Here is a 14,243-nt window from a genome sequence, read left to right on the forward strand (position 1 = left end):
AATTCCAGTATTTGCTGCTGGTGGCAGGCTGGAGTTCTGGGTGGAATTTGGGGATGATCTGTGGTTTCCCGATGATCTGTTCGATACTGCTTTGGATGGTTGATGCTTGGCTTGACTGGGGCGTGCTTCCTGCGGCCTGTGGAGGTTGCAGGCAGTTCCTAGCCAGGGTGCCTGTCTGAGAGTTGCCCAGGATGGCCCCATCTGGTCCGCTGCCAAGCGCCCAGTCCTACCCATTCTGCCAGGTGGGTGGGGCTCCTCGGAGGCAGAAGAGGGCTGCCTCACACAAGCCCACACAGTGACTCAGGGGCTGGGCCCGGGGTGGAGGGGTGGTGGTTCTAGGGTCTGGCCAGGTGAACCACCATGGGAGGTCATGGCAGGGGGTAGGGGCTGTTTTGCAGTGGGCTGTGTTTGTGTGTGTCTGTGTGTGTGTTTGGGGCTGGTCTACAGGCGGGGGCCCCCTTCCTTCCATCTTTGCCTCCAAGGTGTACTTTTTCCTCGCTGCCACCAGGCCCGACAGGATTTTCTCCCAGCCTCTGTCCCTCCACATCAATGCCTCCTCCTGCTGACACTGCTGGGAGTTCTGCTGCCTTCTCACCCTTGGCCTGTGCTTTCAAACATTTCCCCATGACGCCCATTGTCTCAATCACCCATGGTGCCCCTCAGGCCTCTAGAGGCCACAGGCAAGCCTTAAACCCCACTGTGTGCCAAGTCTCAGCCTGTCTCTCCTCTCTGACCCCTGTGGGTGTGTGGCTCACCCAGGAGCTGCTCAATTCAGGTGTCTGTGCTGCTGGGGACTGGGTTATGGCCACCTGGTCCAGAACCCAAGGACACTTCTCTGCGCCTCCCATCCCATTTTGCAAGGAGCAGTCTCTCTGCAGGCCTCCAAGGCCGCCCCAGTGAGGTGGTGACTGAGACTGGTGTGGCCTGTTAGCTCCCCTGGCGCTGTGGCACCATCCTGGGCTCACCACCTTGGAGAGGCTTCTGGAACAAGCTGAGGCACGTCATCTTGTGGCGCAGAGAGGGGATTTCCCCAGCTCACTAGTGAGAGGAGCTTGGGGCCGTAAGGCTGGCTCGTGACACCGCTAGGCCAGGTGGCTGAGGTATGTCATGATGCAGACCACAGCTCACCAGGAGTGATCTGGCCTCTGGGCTCATCTGTCTCCATCCAGGGTGTGGCTATAGCCTTCTCCAGGGAAGGGGCCTGGGGCGTCTGTCTCGGGTGGCTGTGGCTGCTAGCCAAGGACACGCAGGGCTTCAGGATGGACTTGCTCCTTCTTTGTCCCCATGCCAGGGCCCAGAAGTCTGGTGGTCTGGGTGAGGGGAGAGGGAATGTGGGTGAGTGGGCAACAGGAGCAAAGAGCCTTGCCCCGGAAGTCAGAAGAAAGGCAATTTGCTCTTAACTGTGGCTCCTGAGTAGATCAAGTCATCACTGTTCCGGGCTTCAGTGTCCTCATTCACCTGGTGGGAGCGATGGCTGTGGTCCTGCCCGCTCCACAGGGTCCAGCAGCTGGGTGAGGGGAAGGCCAGGGAGAGGCAGGGCAGGCTGGTAGAGAGGCTGGATGCAAGTGGTCCTGCCCGGCCGCACGATCCCCGCCTCCCTCCCTGCCCTCGGCGTTGGGACAGGGAGGATGTGGATGCCAAAATTGTCATTTGTGGGCACGGCACTCACAGAGGTGGCTGTCTTTTCAGGTGTTAAAGGAAGTTGATGATGAGTTGAATATGGGGGTGTGAGAATGTGCAGCTGTGTGTGTGTGTGGCTTGTGAATGTGCATACGTGGGTGTGTCCCATACACAAACATCCTCACTGACTGAAAGCTCACAGTGGGCTGAGCACAAGGACAGGTGGTAAAGAGGAAATCCACGGCACAGGTGAGCTTCTCCCTCAAGGAATTGAGTCTCACGGTGGAAGTAGGGCCCGTGCGAGTGAAAAATGATTGGCTAATACAAAGGGATAAAAGTGGGTGACTGAGGAGGCACAACAAAGTGTCACTGAGTGCATGGAGAGGGACAGCAGCAGGGGAGGGCTGGGTCAAGTGCACGCAGAGAAGACACCGCCCTGTGGGAAAGCGTCCCGGGGCCGTCAGCAGGACTGGTGTTCTGCAGGTGGGCAGGGCCCTCGGGCTTGGGGAGGGGGAGAAATGGTCTGCCCAGTCAGCAGGCAGAGGCAAATCAGTCGCTGGGGGAGCGTGGGGGGCAGTGACGTGAACTAGGTCAGCGGGAGTTAGCGGATGTCTGGCAGCATGTGGTATGGAAGGGTGCACGGGATGAGGTGGGAGCCAGCCCTGTGTGTGCGGGCCCTCTTCAGACACGTCCCCTCAACCCATTCCGTTGGTTCCTCTACAATGTAGAAGTCTAGATGCCGAATCCAAGGCTGCTGTGAGGAAGATGCAGGGGTGAACCATCGTGAATCACAGATGAGCCCGGAGGCCAGATTCTGGGCCTTGGGCATAGAAGGTGGGGGGACAGGGGAGGTATTAGAGCTGGGAGAGAGGGGTTGGAGGCAGAGGTGCAAGTCCACTGTGTTGCAGGCCCACATTTGGGAAGGTGAGGTGTGGCCTTTGGGACAAATGTCAGTGAAACTGGGCCAGCCCTGGTCAGAGGGCACTAGTGCGGGCTCTTCCAGCTTCACCGTTGTTCCCTGTGTAGGATGTGGTCAGCTTGAGCTATTTGAATATCTCCCTCCACTCGCTCTGTGAGCTCCCATGATCCACAGAGCTACACCGGGTGACAGCATCCATCCATGGGAGCAGGGACCGGGTCCACGTGGCTCACTTCTGTGCCCGCAGCACCTAGAACCCTGCCTCACACATACTCGGCATCATCCCAACGAACGCAGAGGGCATTTGTGAATCATGCCCAGCAAGTGGGGAAAATGGCAGGGAGAGGAAGGAGCTGTGTAAAGGCGGGAGGAGCGGGGAAGGCAGATTTCATCAACTAGAAGCAAGGTGGCTCCAAATCCCCTTCTAGGGCCCTCGCTGTGGTCCTGGCAGACTGGTATCTGATGGAAGGCCTCCCCCCCGAAGCGAGTGGAATTGGCTGGGCTAGTCAAGTCTGATCACTTTTGCTCCCTACACTCGTCTCACAGAACTCGGAGGTGGGGGCAACTCCGTAAGCTGGGAGCAAATCTGTAAAGGGTCATTCCGTGGTAGACCAACTAGTCCAACCCGTTATCTTGATGATGTAGAAATTGAGGCCCAGAGATGTGAGGTGGCTGGTCCAAGGTCACACAATGGATATATCAAGATCTCCCATCTGGAGAGGGTTTCAGCTCCCCACACTGAGCAGTGTTCCCTAGCCCCCATGGTCTTACAAGTTCAACTAGAATAATTCACACTTGCTTCTCATCCTAAACTGTCATTCACACCTAAGTCCTAGGGAGGGAAGGACCCAATAGGAACGGCTCAAGTCAACTATCCTTCATGGCTGCCTCTCTACCTGGCTCTTGATAGTGACTTTCCCCTCCAGTCTCTGGAATCCGTTCCTGCCTGCGCATCCAGGAAACACAAGGGGCTGGTTGTACCATGCATACCCTAGGACTCCACTGCCTCTCCAAGGATACCTTCCCATGGGACAAAAACTAGACCAAAGTAAGCCCTCGGGCCTGTGTTCCTTGGCTCCAGGTCCCGGCCTCCCAAGGGCTGGGCAGCTGGGGGCTCCATGGGTCCCCACGCACGGTGCAGGTGCTTCAGAGAGCGCCAGGAGCTCTGACAACGCGCAAGGGCAGCTCCTGATTTTGCCATGGCCCCCCCCGCCCGGCGCCACCCAGGCACACGTCTCTACCCCTCGGGCGGCCCCTGGGCTCTTCCTCCTCCCAGTCCTGCCCACCGCGCCAGCTTAGTCATCTCTAAAGAGCGGCTTCGGTGTGTTGCCTCTCCCGTGGGCAATGTCTAACGGTGCTTCATGGCGCCCGCCAAGGTTGTGCCTCTGCTGGGCTTTCACGAACCTTCAGCGACCTTCCCCCTTTCTCCTTTCATGCCCTCACCGCTCCTCACAAGGGGTGCTCCTTCTCACTTTTAAAAAAATAATCTTGGCGTCTGTGGTTTCTCTAGTCCGGAGTTTCCTCTCTCTTTCACTCAAGGATTCAAATGTCCTCCTTCTCCCGGGCCCAGCCCAGGCCACACCTCTTCCACGTAGCCTCAGGGCCATACAGACTTGTAGATCATCTAGATCCAACCCCTCATTTTCTAGATGGGGAAACTGAGGCTCAGAGAGGGTAGCTGATTTGTCCAAACATCAAATCACTAGCTGGAGACTGGAAATACAGATATCCTCACCCTGCAGTAAAATACCTTTGCAATCTTCCTGGCTAGAGAAGGTGTGTCTTCTTGGAGGTAAGGGAATCCTAGGAACTGTACACACAATCCCTAAATCCACTTGATCACCAGTTGTCCTTACAGCCAGAAACACACAATTAAGTGCTTAATTACAAGCTGCTTTGCATTGTTACTTAAGTGTTTTCAAAGTAGACTATAAGCCCCCTGAGGGCAGGAAACATTCCCTGTGCTGTGGGATCGGCTCCTCTCCTAAGCCCCTAGCTAGGAGTGCCAGGCACCAGAAGGTGTCATATGGTGGGACCAGCCCCTGGCCCCCTGGGCTGGAGAGTTAGTTCATCTGGGAAGATCATTTTCCCACCTCCATTTCTGGCAGCAAGCAAAATGGCACGGAAGTCGAGGGGCTCTGCCCAGAAGCAAGTCCTGTTCCTAAGTTTTCACGTGGATGAGAGGTGTGTGTATGTGTGTGTTTGTTGGGGGGATGCACAACAAGCTGGCTTGGGCAGAGATTCAAAGTGACTGACAATGGCTGTCAGGCTGGATGGGTTTTGAGCCTCCGCGCCTGCTGGGGCACACAAGCCACTGTGTTTTCTGGAGGGCGGGCTAGGACCAAACACGAGGACTGCAGCCAAGGCAGGGGCAAGTGTCTCTGCCGCATGCACCTCCCTTCTTCCTTCGCCCCTTTCATGCTCCTCCGGGCTTCACCTCCTGCTCTCTCCTTTCCCGGCCACCCCGCCCCTCAGAAGGCGCTTGATCCTGCGGGAGGCTCTTGCAGGGGACAGTCTGAGCACGATCCCCGCCTCCCTCCCTGCCCAGGGTGTGGGCTCTGTGACTATGGGACTAACGTGGGACTCCGAGGAGCTGCCTTACTTTGTGGGGGGAACGTGGTGGGCTGAGGCGCTAGTCCCCAGCCCCCAGAAAGCGCAGTGCCTGGACTGGTGGAAGGGGGCTCAGGATGTCTGAGGTGAGAGGGAGCCAGGGGACTGGAGAAATTCATCTTGGCTCGGGCAAGATACATGTTTCTCTGCCTTCTCTCCTTGTACCCAGATTTGAAAGTGTGTCTTTGGGAAAGCGGTTTAAGCAGATGTACAGATTGGCAAGGTGCTGAGGGCATCTGGGGAGGGTTCACCAGTGGAAAGGTTGCACCAACTCCGCTTGCACGGCGGCCCAGAGCCTTCTGCCATTGGTGGCTTCTGCTCGGCACACCTGAAGGCCTCCTTCGCTCAGCCAGTGCCTTTCCGGGCTCCGCGTTCCTCTCCTCTGGGGCCTTGGGCAACAGGCTTGTAACAATACCTTCCCCGGCTTCCCAGTGGGTGGAAGTTGGTCAGGGTCACTGGGTGAGAGCAAACGGCTGATGACACCTACCCACCCACTCAGCCTCCTGCCAGCCCGGGGGATGTGCCGTCTGCACTCTCAAGATGGCATCCGTGGGTTCCACATTATCTTCCCTTGCCCCAAATGGGGGAGATGCTAGAGTACACAGGGGTTACTTTATTTCCCATTTTTCTGGAGAGAAAGCCAAGGCTCAGAGAGGGGGCCATGGCTCACATAGGAGCAGGTGAGTCGCCTGAGGCCTTGCAGTGGCCAGATGTTCACGGGTCTTCCCACTCCCCAGCCCTGGTGGGAGCGGGACCAAGGCCACCATCAGGTAGCCATTAGCAAGCTACAGGGAGTGGATCCTCTCCAGGATGCCAGAATGGCTGCTCAGAGAAGCTCGTGGAAGGGGCATGGCGGGGAAGTTTTTGCCCCACCACTGAGGTAGAACTGGGCAGACAGAGCAATTAACAACCAATGAAGACAGACTGGCGGGGTGGCATTCCAGGGCCCTCTTGCCCAGATTGGACTCAATTATAGGGTACAATTACGTGCAGGAGTGCTGTGGGGTAGCTGCCTGCACATGCCATCCGAAGCTGAGTTGGGGAAATGCTTCTCTCCCTGGCTCCAGTTACTCCCTTTGGGACCCGGCCTCACAGACCCACCCACCCAGTGAGAGCCACCATCTTGGTCTGTGGGACTTACTTCTCGGGGGGAGACCACATCTGATGCCAACATCTCCCTTAGGACACCTCATTTCAGTCTACTGCCAAGAAAGGCCACCCTCTGACTCTGGCCTCCAAGGCTCACGGGTAGGGGTCAAGGTCCCAACCTCGCCATGAATGCACAAGCATCCACTTCCGTCCCAGAATTCACACTGGCTTTGGCAGATGGGAAGGCCTTACCTCGAGTTTTGTTTTCTTTGGAATGGAGAGAGATGTTCTGTCTTTCCTGAAGATAGACGAAGAACTGGTAGCGGTGAAAGCCACTTTTTGCTGGTGGGGACGGAGGCTGGTAGGCTGGGGGCAGAAGAGGGACAGAGTGTGGGCCCCCAACCCACAGTACCCACAACTTCCTGGCTACCCTGGGCCAGAGGAAAAGAGAATTCTTTGTGCCATTCATGGTCCGCCCCCCACCCCGGGGTCCCAGCTGGGGGCTTACCCATCGCAAACCATTAGGATTTATCTTTGGCAGGATCTCAGCTTCGGCAGCTGCCTTTAGGAAGCACCTTCGTTTGGGAAAGTGCGGGGAGGAGGAGGTGTGGGATGCTTGAGGGTCGTGGGTGCCGGTGGGACTCCCCGGGGCCTCTCTTGGCCAGCGGGTATTGGTGTTATCCCTTTGCTGCTTTAGTCTATCCTGATGGATTTCCTGCCTCAAGAGAAACTCATCTTCCTCTCTGAGAGTGTTTGGCAGTGGATTTTTATTTATTTTTTCAGCATTTCCTTATGAACTCAATTCCCAAAGAAGCCAATTTTTTGGCTGGATCCGGAGGATCTGGAAGTGGTTACGGGGGTGGGTGGGACTCGGTTCAAAGGTTTGATCATGGAAGTGATGGATCTGGGTGCTCCGGGCACCGGGAGCCCACTCAGGCTCTTCCGGAGGAGAAGGCCCATCTCCCTCCCTTTTGCCCTCTGTGCAGGAGGCAGATCTTTTTCTGGGGCAGGGGGGAGCTCGGGTGGCGACATCTCTCATTCTTTCCCCAAGTCTATGCAGGGGTTTTGTGGGCCAGACTTTTGCGGTTGGTTCCAGTTGGGCCTCCTTCCAAACTCTGTGCCTCTGCCCCCTCCCCATTGCTCTCCTCCTTTCCCCCACCTTCTAAAGAGCCAGGAATCTTCCTGGGGGTGGGTGGGGATGGAGTGTTTGCAGTGAGGATGCTGGTGGGAGGGAGTGTTGGTACTTTACGGCCCCCTCCCTCTCCTGGTCATTAGACAAGAGCCATCCGCTATTTGGAGCTGTTGGAAATGTTCCTCATGGTGTACTTCCAGCCACTGGGGCCTCCAGCATGCTCACAGCCAGGGGAATTCCTGACTATTCATCTCTCCCTGACTTTTTGATTGCAGATCTGGTATCCGTGTGTGTGTGTGTGTGTGTGTGTGTGCATGCGTGCACACGCGCCTGCGTTCAGGGTGAGCACTGCACAGGGTATGCCGGGAGCCATGTGAGTCTGTATGACTTGGGGTCCACACTGGTGCAGGTGCAGGTGTCGGAAGCGCTGGTGAGCGTGTTCGCCGGGGCTGTTTTGCAGGGGCTCTGTCAGTGTGTGTGCAAATGTGGGTAAGTCATTGTTTTCTTCACAAACACTGCCAACGCTGAGGAAGACTTCTGAGCATAGGTGGGTGCTGGAGTGTGTCTTCACGTGCATGGCGTGTGGAGGGCAGAGACGGCCGGGTCAGCTTTTGGCAAGGCTGGTGGGTGCGTGGGCTGCCAAGTACAGTTGAGGGGGGCACGTTGCACACCGCCAAAGAGCTGGTGTCCGTGATTGCGTCTGCAGAAGGCTGCAGTTGGAACTCACCGGTTCTACGCAGCTGGGGGTTTATCCTCATGGGAGATGGAGGCCTGACCCCTCTCTCTAGGGCTTTCCTGAAGAATTCCCCCTCCAAATGTAGAGACGAGGGGTTGCGAGGTGGAAGGGAAGGGATACACACATGTGGAGCCACTTCTTGGTGCCAGGCCCTGGCTACGTGCTTTCCCTTGTGACATCTCCTTAATCCTCACCACAACCTGGTCAGATGAGTGTTATCCCCATTTTCTGGATGACGAAATGAGGCTCTGAGAGGTGAAGTCAGGCCGACAGGAAGTGGTGAAGCTGGGATTTGAATCCAGGCCTATCTGATGTCTGACCCCACGTTGCGTCATGGAACTATGAGGCTCATTTGTCTTTTTGCTCAGCCCTCTTCGGAGGCCGGATCCTCACCTGAGCGTTCCACCTGAGCATTCCCTTCAAGTTGCGTGGAGGGCATGCTCTTGCAGGGGGGTCTGAGGGGGAGGGGAGGAGTGGAGCTGGGGGTGAAAGGGGTGGGAAGGGGAGGACATCAGAGAAAAGGGACCCATGCAAGCACATGGTGGCACCGGGTGCAGGGGAACACGTGGAGGCAGGCCGAGGGAAGGGAATGACCGTGCCAGTCCCTCCAGGAGAGCAGACCCCTGCATTTAATGCTGGCCCCACCCCTTACTCCTGGGGAGCTGAGGGACACGTGGGTCACACCTGGCTTTCATTCTCTTTCAAATGGAGATATTGGCGGCAGCGGCCTCCAAAGGCCATTGTGACGATTAAATTAAATTATCGAGGAAGAGTAAACTCCTGGGTCGGTGGGCACTTTCACACCACTAAGTCTCAACATTAAGTTGCATTGTTACGGTTCTTGTGGTCATGTCGTTGCCCTGGCTGGGGCGAGGGGTGTGGGAGGGTCGTACTCACGTGACAACTCCTGGCCCTGGACCTTCCCTTTCTTTATATCAGCACCCTGCAATGAGAGACAGGCACAGGGGTGGGTTACTCCTGGGGCAGCAGAAGTCCACACCACCACACTTCAGTCCAAGTGGGTTTTGCTGACTTCTTTCTCCCCCTGAGGGAGTAAGATAGAAGAGTAGGAACGGGTATGTCTGCTCCTGGGACAGGTGGCCAGAACAGGCTCTGGGGTTTTGAATGGTGCCTTAGGGGGTCCAGGGAGAGAGGACAGACACAGGCATTGCTGACGGTAGCCCGGGGGTGAGAGGTGGACCCCCCGACTACTGGAGAGAGCGAGGGGACGTTTCTGGAAGGGCGGCTCCACTCCCATCATCTGCGCCCCTAGACTGGGCATGGGACACAAGTCTCTGCCTGTGGGGTCTGGTCAGATCTAAGGCAGGGGCTGACAATCCTCACAGCTTTGCTAAGCCAACCCATCCTCTGGGGCTCTCTTTGGGGCCTTCAGAACATTAGGCCAATGGCTGCCTGAGTAACCAGAAAGGCAGGCAGGGCAGGAGGAGGCTGGACCACTGATTCTGAGGCAGCTTTTTCCCCAGCCTTGAATGGACTCAGCCCACAACCTCTGGGCAGATTGTTTGGCCTCAGTTTCCCTCTTCTTGCTTCCCCTCCCTTCTCTCCTCTGCTCCGCGTCTGTGGGATAATGAGGCGATCCCGGGGGCGGGTGCTAATTATTGTTTGTGCAGGACTGGGAGATGCTCAGATGAAAGGGACTGGAGCCAGGCCCCTGGGTCCATGCCACAGCTCGGGGGCCCCTAGGTGTGGGGTTTTATGGCCTTAATGATGGTGATTAGCATGGCTCTTCATGGGTTCTGCCAACACCTAACTGTGCCCTGGCCACCTTTCTACCAAGCCCTCCCGGTACAGCCTCCTCTCCTTTCCCTGGCAGAGGCGCTCAGGATGAGGCTTTGGGAGGGGGAACCGTGTGATTTCCTCTCATTTCTCTGCAGAGACTCTCAGGGTCAGCTGGGTGACCCAACTCCTAGTGCAGTTTATCTTCTACAAAATTCAAGCCCCACCCCCCTCTTCTTGAAGTCCCCCCCTCCCCATCTCTTCCCTTTTAGGCTGTAGCTTGTCTACCAACTGTTCTTACTTTGGGCCTCCTTGGCTAGAACATCCCCTCCCCCAGGCTCATCCCTGTCTGTCTAGGTTACCTCTGGTTGGGAGAAGGGGAGGGCAGACTGCAGAACGGGCCCCTCCACCTTGGGCCCCCTTCCCACTTGGTTGTCCTCAGCCCAAGCAGATGAGATCTCTGTCCTCTGGCACCCTTCCAGCCCCCCTCATGCAGTCTTGTCTGCTCAGAAGCATCCGGGCAGCCTTCGGATTCAGTCCCTGGGACAGCAGGGCTCGTGGCAGCTCTGCTTTGGTCCGCTTTCAGCACGGGCCCCCACTCCCCCAGTGTCAGGCCCTGTCTTACCTAGGGTTGGCATGGGGCCCAGCTGTGGCCAGAGGCTGAGAAGCCAGGGGGCACCAGGGTAGGGGAAAGGGGTTGGGGAACAGAGGCTCCTCTCCTTGATAGCCATCTCTCTCAGGAGACGATGTGAGGGCCCAAGCCCTAGCAGCCACTCTCCCGAAATAGCTGTCTGGCTCTCTGGCGGCTCTAGCCTGATTAGAGACGGGGGCTAAGCCCAGGGCGGCCCAGCCCAGCCTGCTGTGCGCTCCCAGCCTCCCCCTCACTCCTCTCCAAGTCAGCCCAGCCAGCGGTTTGTTTAAACAAAACAATAGCAACCTAAGCGGGCTGTTTCTTTTCAATTCCCCACAGTCTTGGGTCCCACCCAGAGTGATAAACAGGCCTCTCTCTTCTGAGTGAGTGCAGGGAGGCCTGAGGTTGGGGGGTGGTTGCTGGGGCCCAGAAGGTCAGGGAGTTTGTGCAGCGCAGGGTGGAAAGTCTGATCTGTAGCCTTGATCAGGGTGGGAAGGCTCTCCTTCCCCTCCCTTTCACTCCGGGGAGTCTTTTCTCATCAACTGGGGCCAGCTTGGCAAAGACATATGCACACCCGTGGGTTCATGAGTAAAGCCAGCGGCCCTTCCTGCCCGCCTTCCCTGGCGGGGCTGCTCTTGAGCTCAGCTGAGGCGGCTGCTGGGGGAGCCGGGAGCAGAGAGCATGGATGGCTTTAGAGTTCTTAGGGTCTCTCTGGAGCTTGTCGCGGACAGGTGCTGGTCCTTGGAAGGATGAACAGGGAAGGAAGGCTCCAAGGAAGGACCAGGCTGTAGAGGGGCCTCCCCCGCAGAGCCTGTGGTCAGTGTGGCTGGGATTTATTCAAGCTAGGTTGAGGATTGGCTAGACTTCCTTTGGCCATAAACCTTCCCTCATTGGTCTGTCCTGGGGGGGCGGTGTGTGTGTGCTAAAATTTCTACCATATGAACAATATGTGATAGGGGTCTTAGGAAACCAGACTCAAAGGGTGAAAACACTGACTCTCCAAAGGGCTCAAACTGCTTGTCTGGAGCCACAAAGTAGTGAGTGGGAGAATTCCAGAATATTCCAGGAGGAAGGAGCCTTAGACCCTTTGACCTTTGAGACCCACTAGCTCAAGATCTCCTGTCGGGCGCCTGGGTGGCTCAGTTGGTTAAGCGACTGCCTTCGGCTCAGGTTATGATCCTGGAGTCCCTGGATCGAGTCCCACATCGGGCTCCCTGCTCGGCAGGGAGTCTGCTTCTCCCTCTGACCCTCCCCCCTCTCATGTGCTCTCTCTCATTCTCTCTCTCTCAAATAAATAAATAAAATCTTTAAAAAAAAAAAAAAAAGGTCTCCTGTCTTTTGACCCATAGTGCCATCCTATGCTTTTTCTACAACTTCATGACAATCCCATCACTCCTCCAGGCAGCATGGCTTTTGGAAGACTGTTATTACAATACACAGATATTACCTGGAGGCCTGGGGCCACAGTGGAAATGGTTACCTGGTTCCCCGCCCCTGGCCCCCCACCCCCATAAGAAATCATGAACTCTCCTGAAGTGTCTTCATGGATTGGAGTACCTCATTTAGCCTGAGATGACCTTCGGAAGCTGGAAATCTCTGGGGATGGATGAGATTCTGGAACATTTCTGGTGGGGTGGGGTGGGGGAATCTCTGATTGTGAGCACTTCCTAGGAAGATAAGACTGAGGGAAAGGCCCTGAGGGTGGGCAATGAACCCAGCATTTGAGGGACAGACCCCACACCTGTCAAGTCTGAGCAGACAAGAGTTTTGGAAAGAGGGCATGCAGCAGGGAAGGGGCTGCTGAGAGCTCCCCCACACCTTGGCTTCCTCACCTGGAGCCCTCCTCCCTGGACTTCCCCCCTCCCCCAGGTATACTGCTCCTTTTTAAGATGGGCCCAGCCCAGACAAAACCTCCTTTCCCTTACTATAGCTAAGACAGACTGACATTTTCAAAAGGAGCTTGTCTAAATGCTAAGGTTAAAAAAAGGAAATAATTATAGAAATTACAAACAGTGTAGAAACTGTCGGGTTTCTGATCCTCAAGAACACTGAAAAGCCCAGGGTGGCTTTTTCAGGATACCAGGACAGGAATACCCAAGGTGTTAGGGCAGTGTGCTTGGGAGGATGTCCAGGGCCATTCTAAGTGTCAGAGACTAGATGACCTTGGGGAGGCAACTCTTTTCCTTATCAGCATCCTCTGTCAAGGGGAAGGGGGTGGGGGGAGATTGCTCAATAGGAATTGTCTCTTCTTAAAAAAAAAAAAAAAAAAGAAGAATAGTCTCTTTTTTTTTTTTAGAAGTTGGTCCCCAGTGTGTGTGTGTGTGTGTGCATGCACGTGTGTGCGTGTGTGTGTGCGTGTAGGAGATGCACGCAACCGTCTGGCATAGGAAGAGGCCCACGTTATTCTAGTTGCAGAGAAGAAGCGTGACTCTGTGGACACTTTGGAGGAATTTTGGGGTTTATAGACATGAGATTTCCTTTCCAGCTCTCTCCGACCTCAGAACTCACGGCTTCTCTATCGAGTAAGTTTGGACCTGGCACGTGAAATGCTTAAGAGGAGTTGAAACTCGACCGAGAGTCATGGCGACTCCAGTCTTGGCGCAGGGTAGATACAGACTTGCTCTGATCAGCTGGTCTCTGGTCAAGTAGAGAGCACAGTGCTGGAAGCGGGGGTCTGCTCCCCCTACTGTTATCTGACATTTGCAATGGGCTTTCAGTGTTTCTTCTCCACGGCTCTAACGGATGCATCCATCTCATAGCAGCCCTTGCGTGGGAAGGGCAGAGCGCAGTCTCTCGATTCACTGGAAGGAAACCCAGAGCAGCTTTAGCCTCTCAAGGGCAGGGACAGCATCCTACCCCTCTTTGTAGCCCTTATGATGCTTTGCCCAGAGCAGTGGACGTTGTCAGTGCCCTGGCTCCTTCCCTGGCCCTTGCCACCCTGGTGCTCTCCAGCATTCCTTCCAATCTGCTTCTCCTGGTCCCAGGGCCCCCTCTGGCCTCCAGAGCCTGCTTCACCACCTGCACAATAAGGCAGACATGCTGGGGTGTTAACATCCTCTGGCAACAGGTCCTAACCAATGGCTGATGGGAAATGGTGCATAAATACTCCAGCTCCTCACCTCTTGGGGGGCGGGGGGGAATGATGGAGTGGCCTATTTCATACTGGCTCCAGGCATCCGCAGCAGAACTTGTTTGCTCACTAGCCTCGACTGAGTGCCTTCCTTTTTCCTGTCTCACCCGGTCCCTTCTTACTGGTGCTTCCTCCTGTCCTTTTGAAAATTCACTACTTGCACGAGACTCCTTGTCTCGGGCTCTGTTTGGGGCAACCCAAGCTAAAACAGTAAGGGTCCAACAGACATCTGGGGAAGGAGTGGAGAGATGAATGAAGCCTTTGTCTAAGGTGTCATAGGTAACTGGCCTCGATGCCAAGACTAGAAGCCTCTCCTCCTGACTCTCTGTCCCAGTCTCTTCTGGCGGGACCGCACTCCTATGGTCTGGACCTGGATCCCTCTGCCCTCGCAGACCGGGTCCCAGAGGTCTCTGATACATTAAGCCTTTGGAGTAGTACACACAGACGAGCAATTAGATGAAAGACACCTCTATCCTTTGTTTCTTGTCCATGGGCACAGCCAGAGAGCTACCTTTCCTGAGAATCGAGGGTCCAGCGGCACCCCTTCCCCAGCCTGGAGAAGCCTTAGGTCAAGCCTTTTTGAGACATGGTGGCCAGATTCCGGTTGTGAGGTCTGGTGGGTGGGGAAAGGGCCTGGCT

The 14,243-nt window shown here is 55.9% G+C and overlaps 1 protein-coding gene across 4 annotated transcripts in view; it reads right to left on the bottom strand.

Annotated features, from left to right (window-relative positions):
- The window catches only part of PEBP4 (phosphatidylethanolamine binding protein 4), a 252,133-nt gene that overhangs the window by 4,766 nt on the left and 233,124 nt on the right, over nt 1–14,243 (bottom strand). For all 4 annotated transcript variants that reach the window (XM_081810224.1, XM_081810222.1, XM_081810217.1 and 1 more), the window contains exons 5-6: nt 9,004–9,049; nt 6,491–6,604 (exon numbers count right to left, since the gene is read on the bottom strand). In XM_081810224.1, the coding sequence (XP_081666350.1) occupies nt 6,491–6,604; nt 9,004–9,049 (160 nt within the window). The remainder of the gene's footprint in view (nt 1–6,490; nt 6,605–9,003; nt 9,050–14,243) is intronic.

This window comes from Leptonychotes weddellii, chromosome 2 (genome assembly GCF_054177405.1).
Source record: "Leptonychotes weddellii isolate Sample4059 chromosome 2, ASM5417740v2, whole genome shotgun sequence".
Taxonomy (NCBI): Eukaryota; Metazoa; Chordata; class Mammalia; order Carnivora; family Phocidae; genus Leptonychotes; species Leptonychotes weddellii.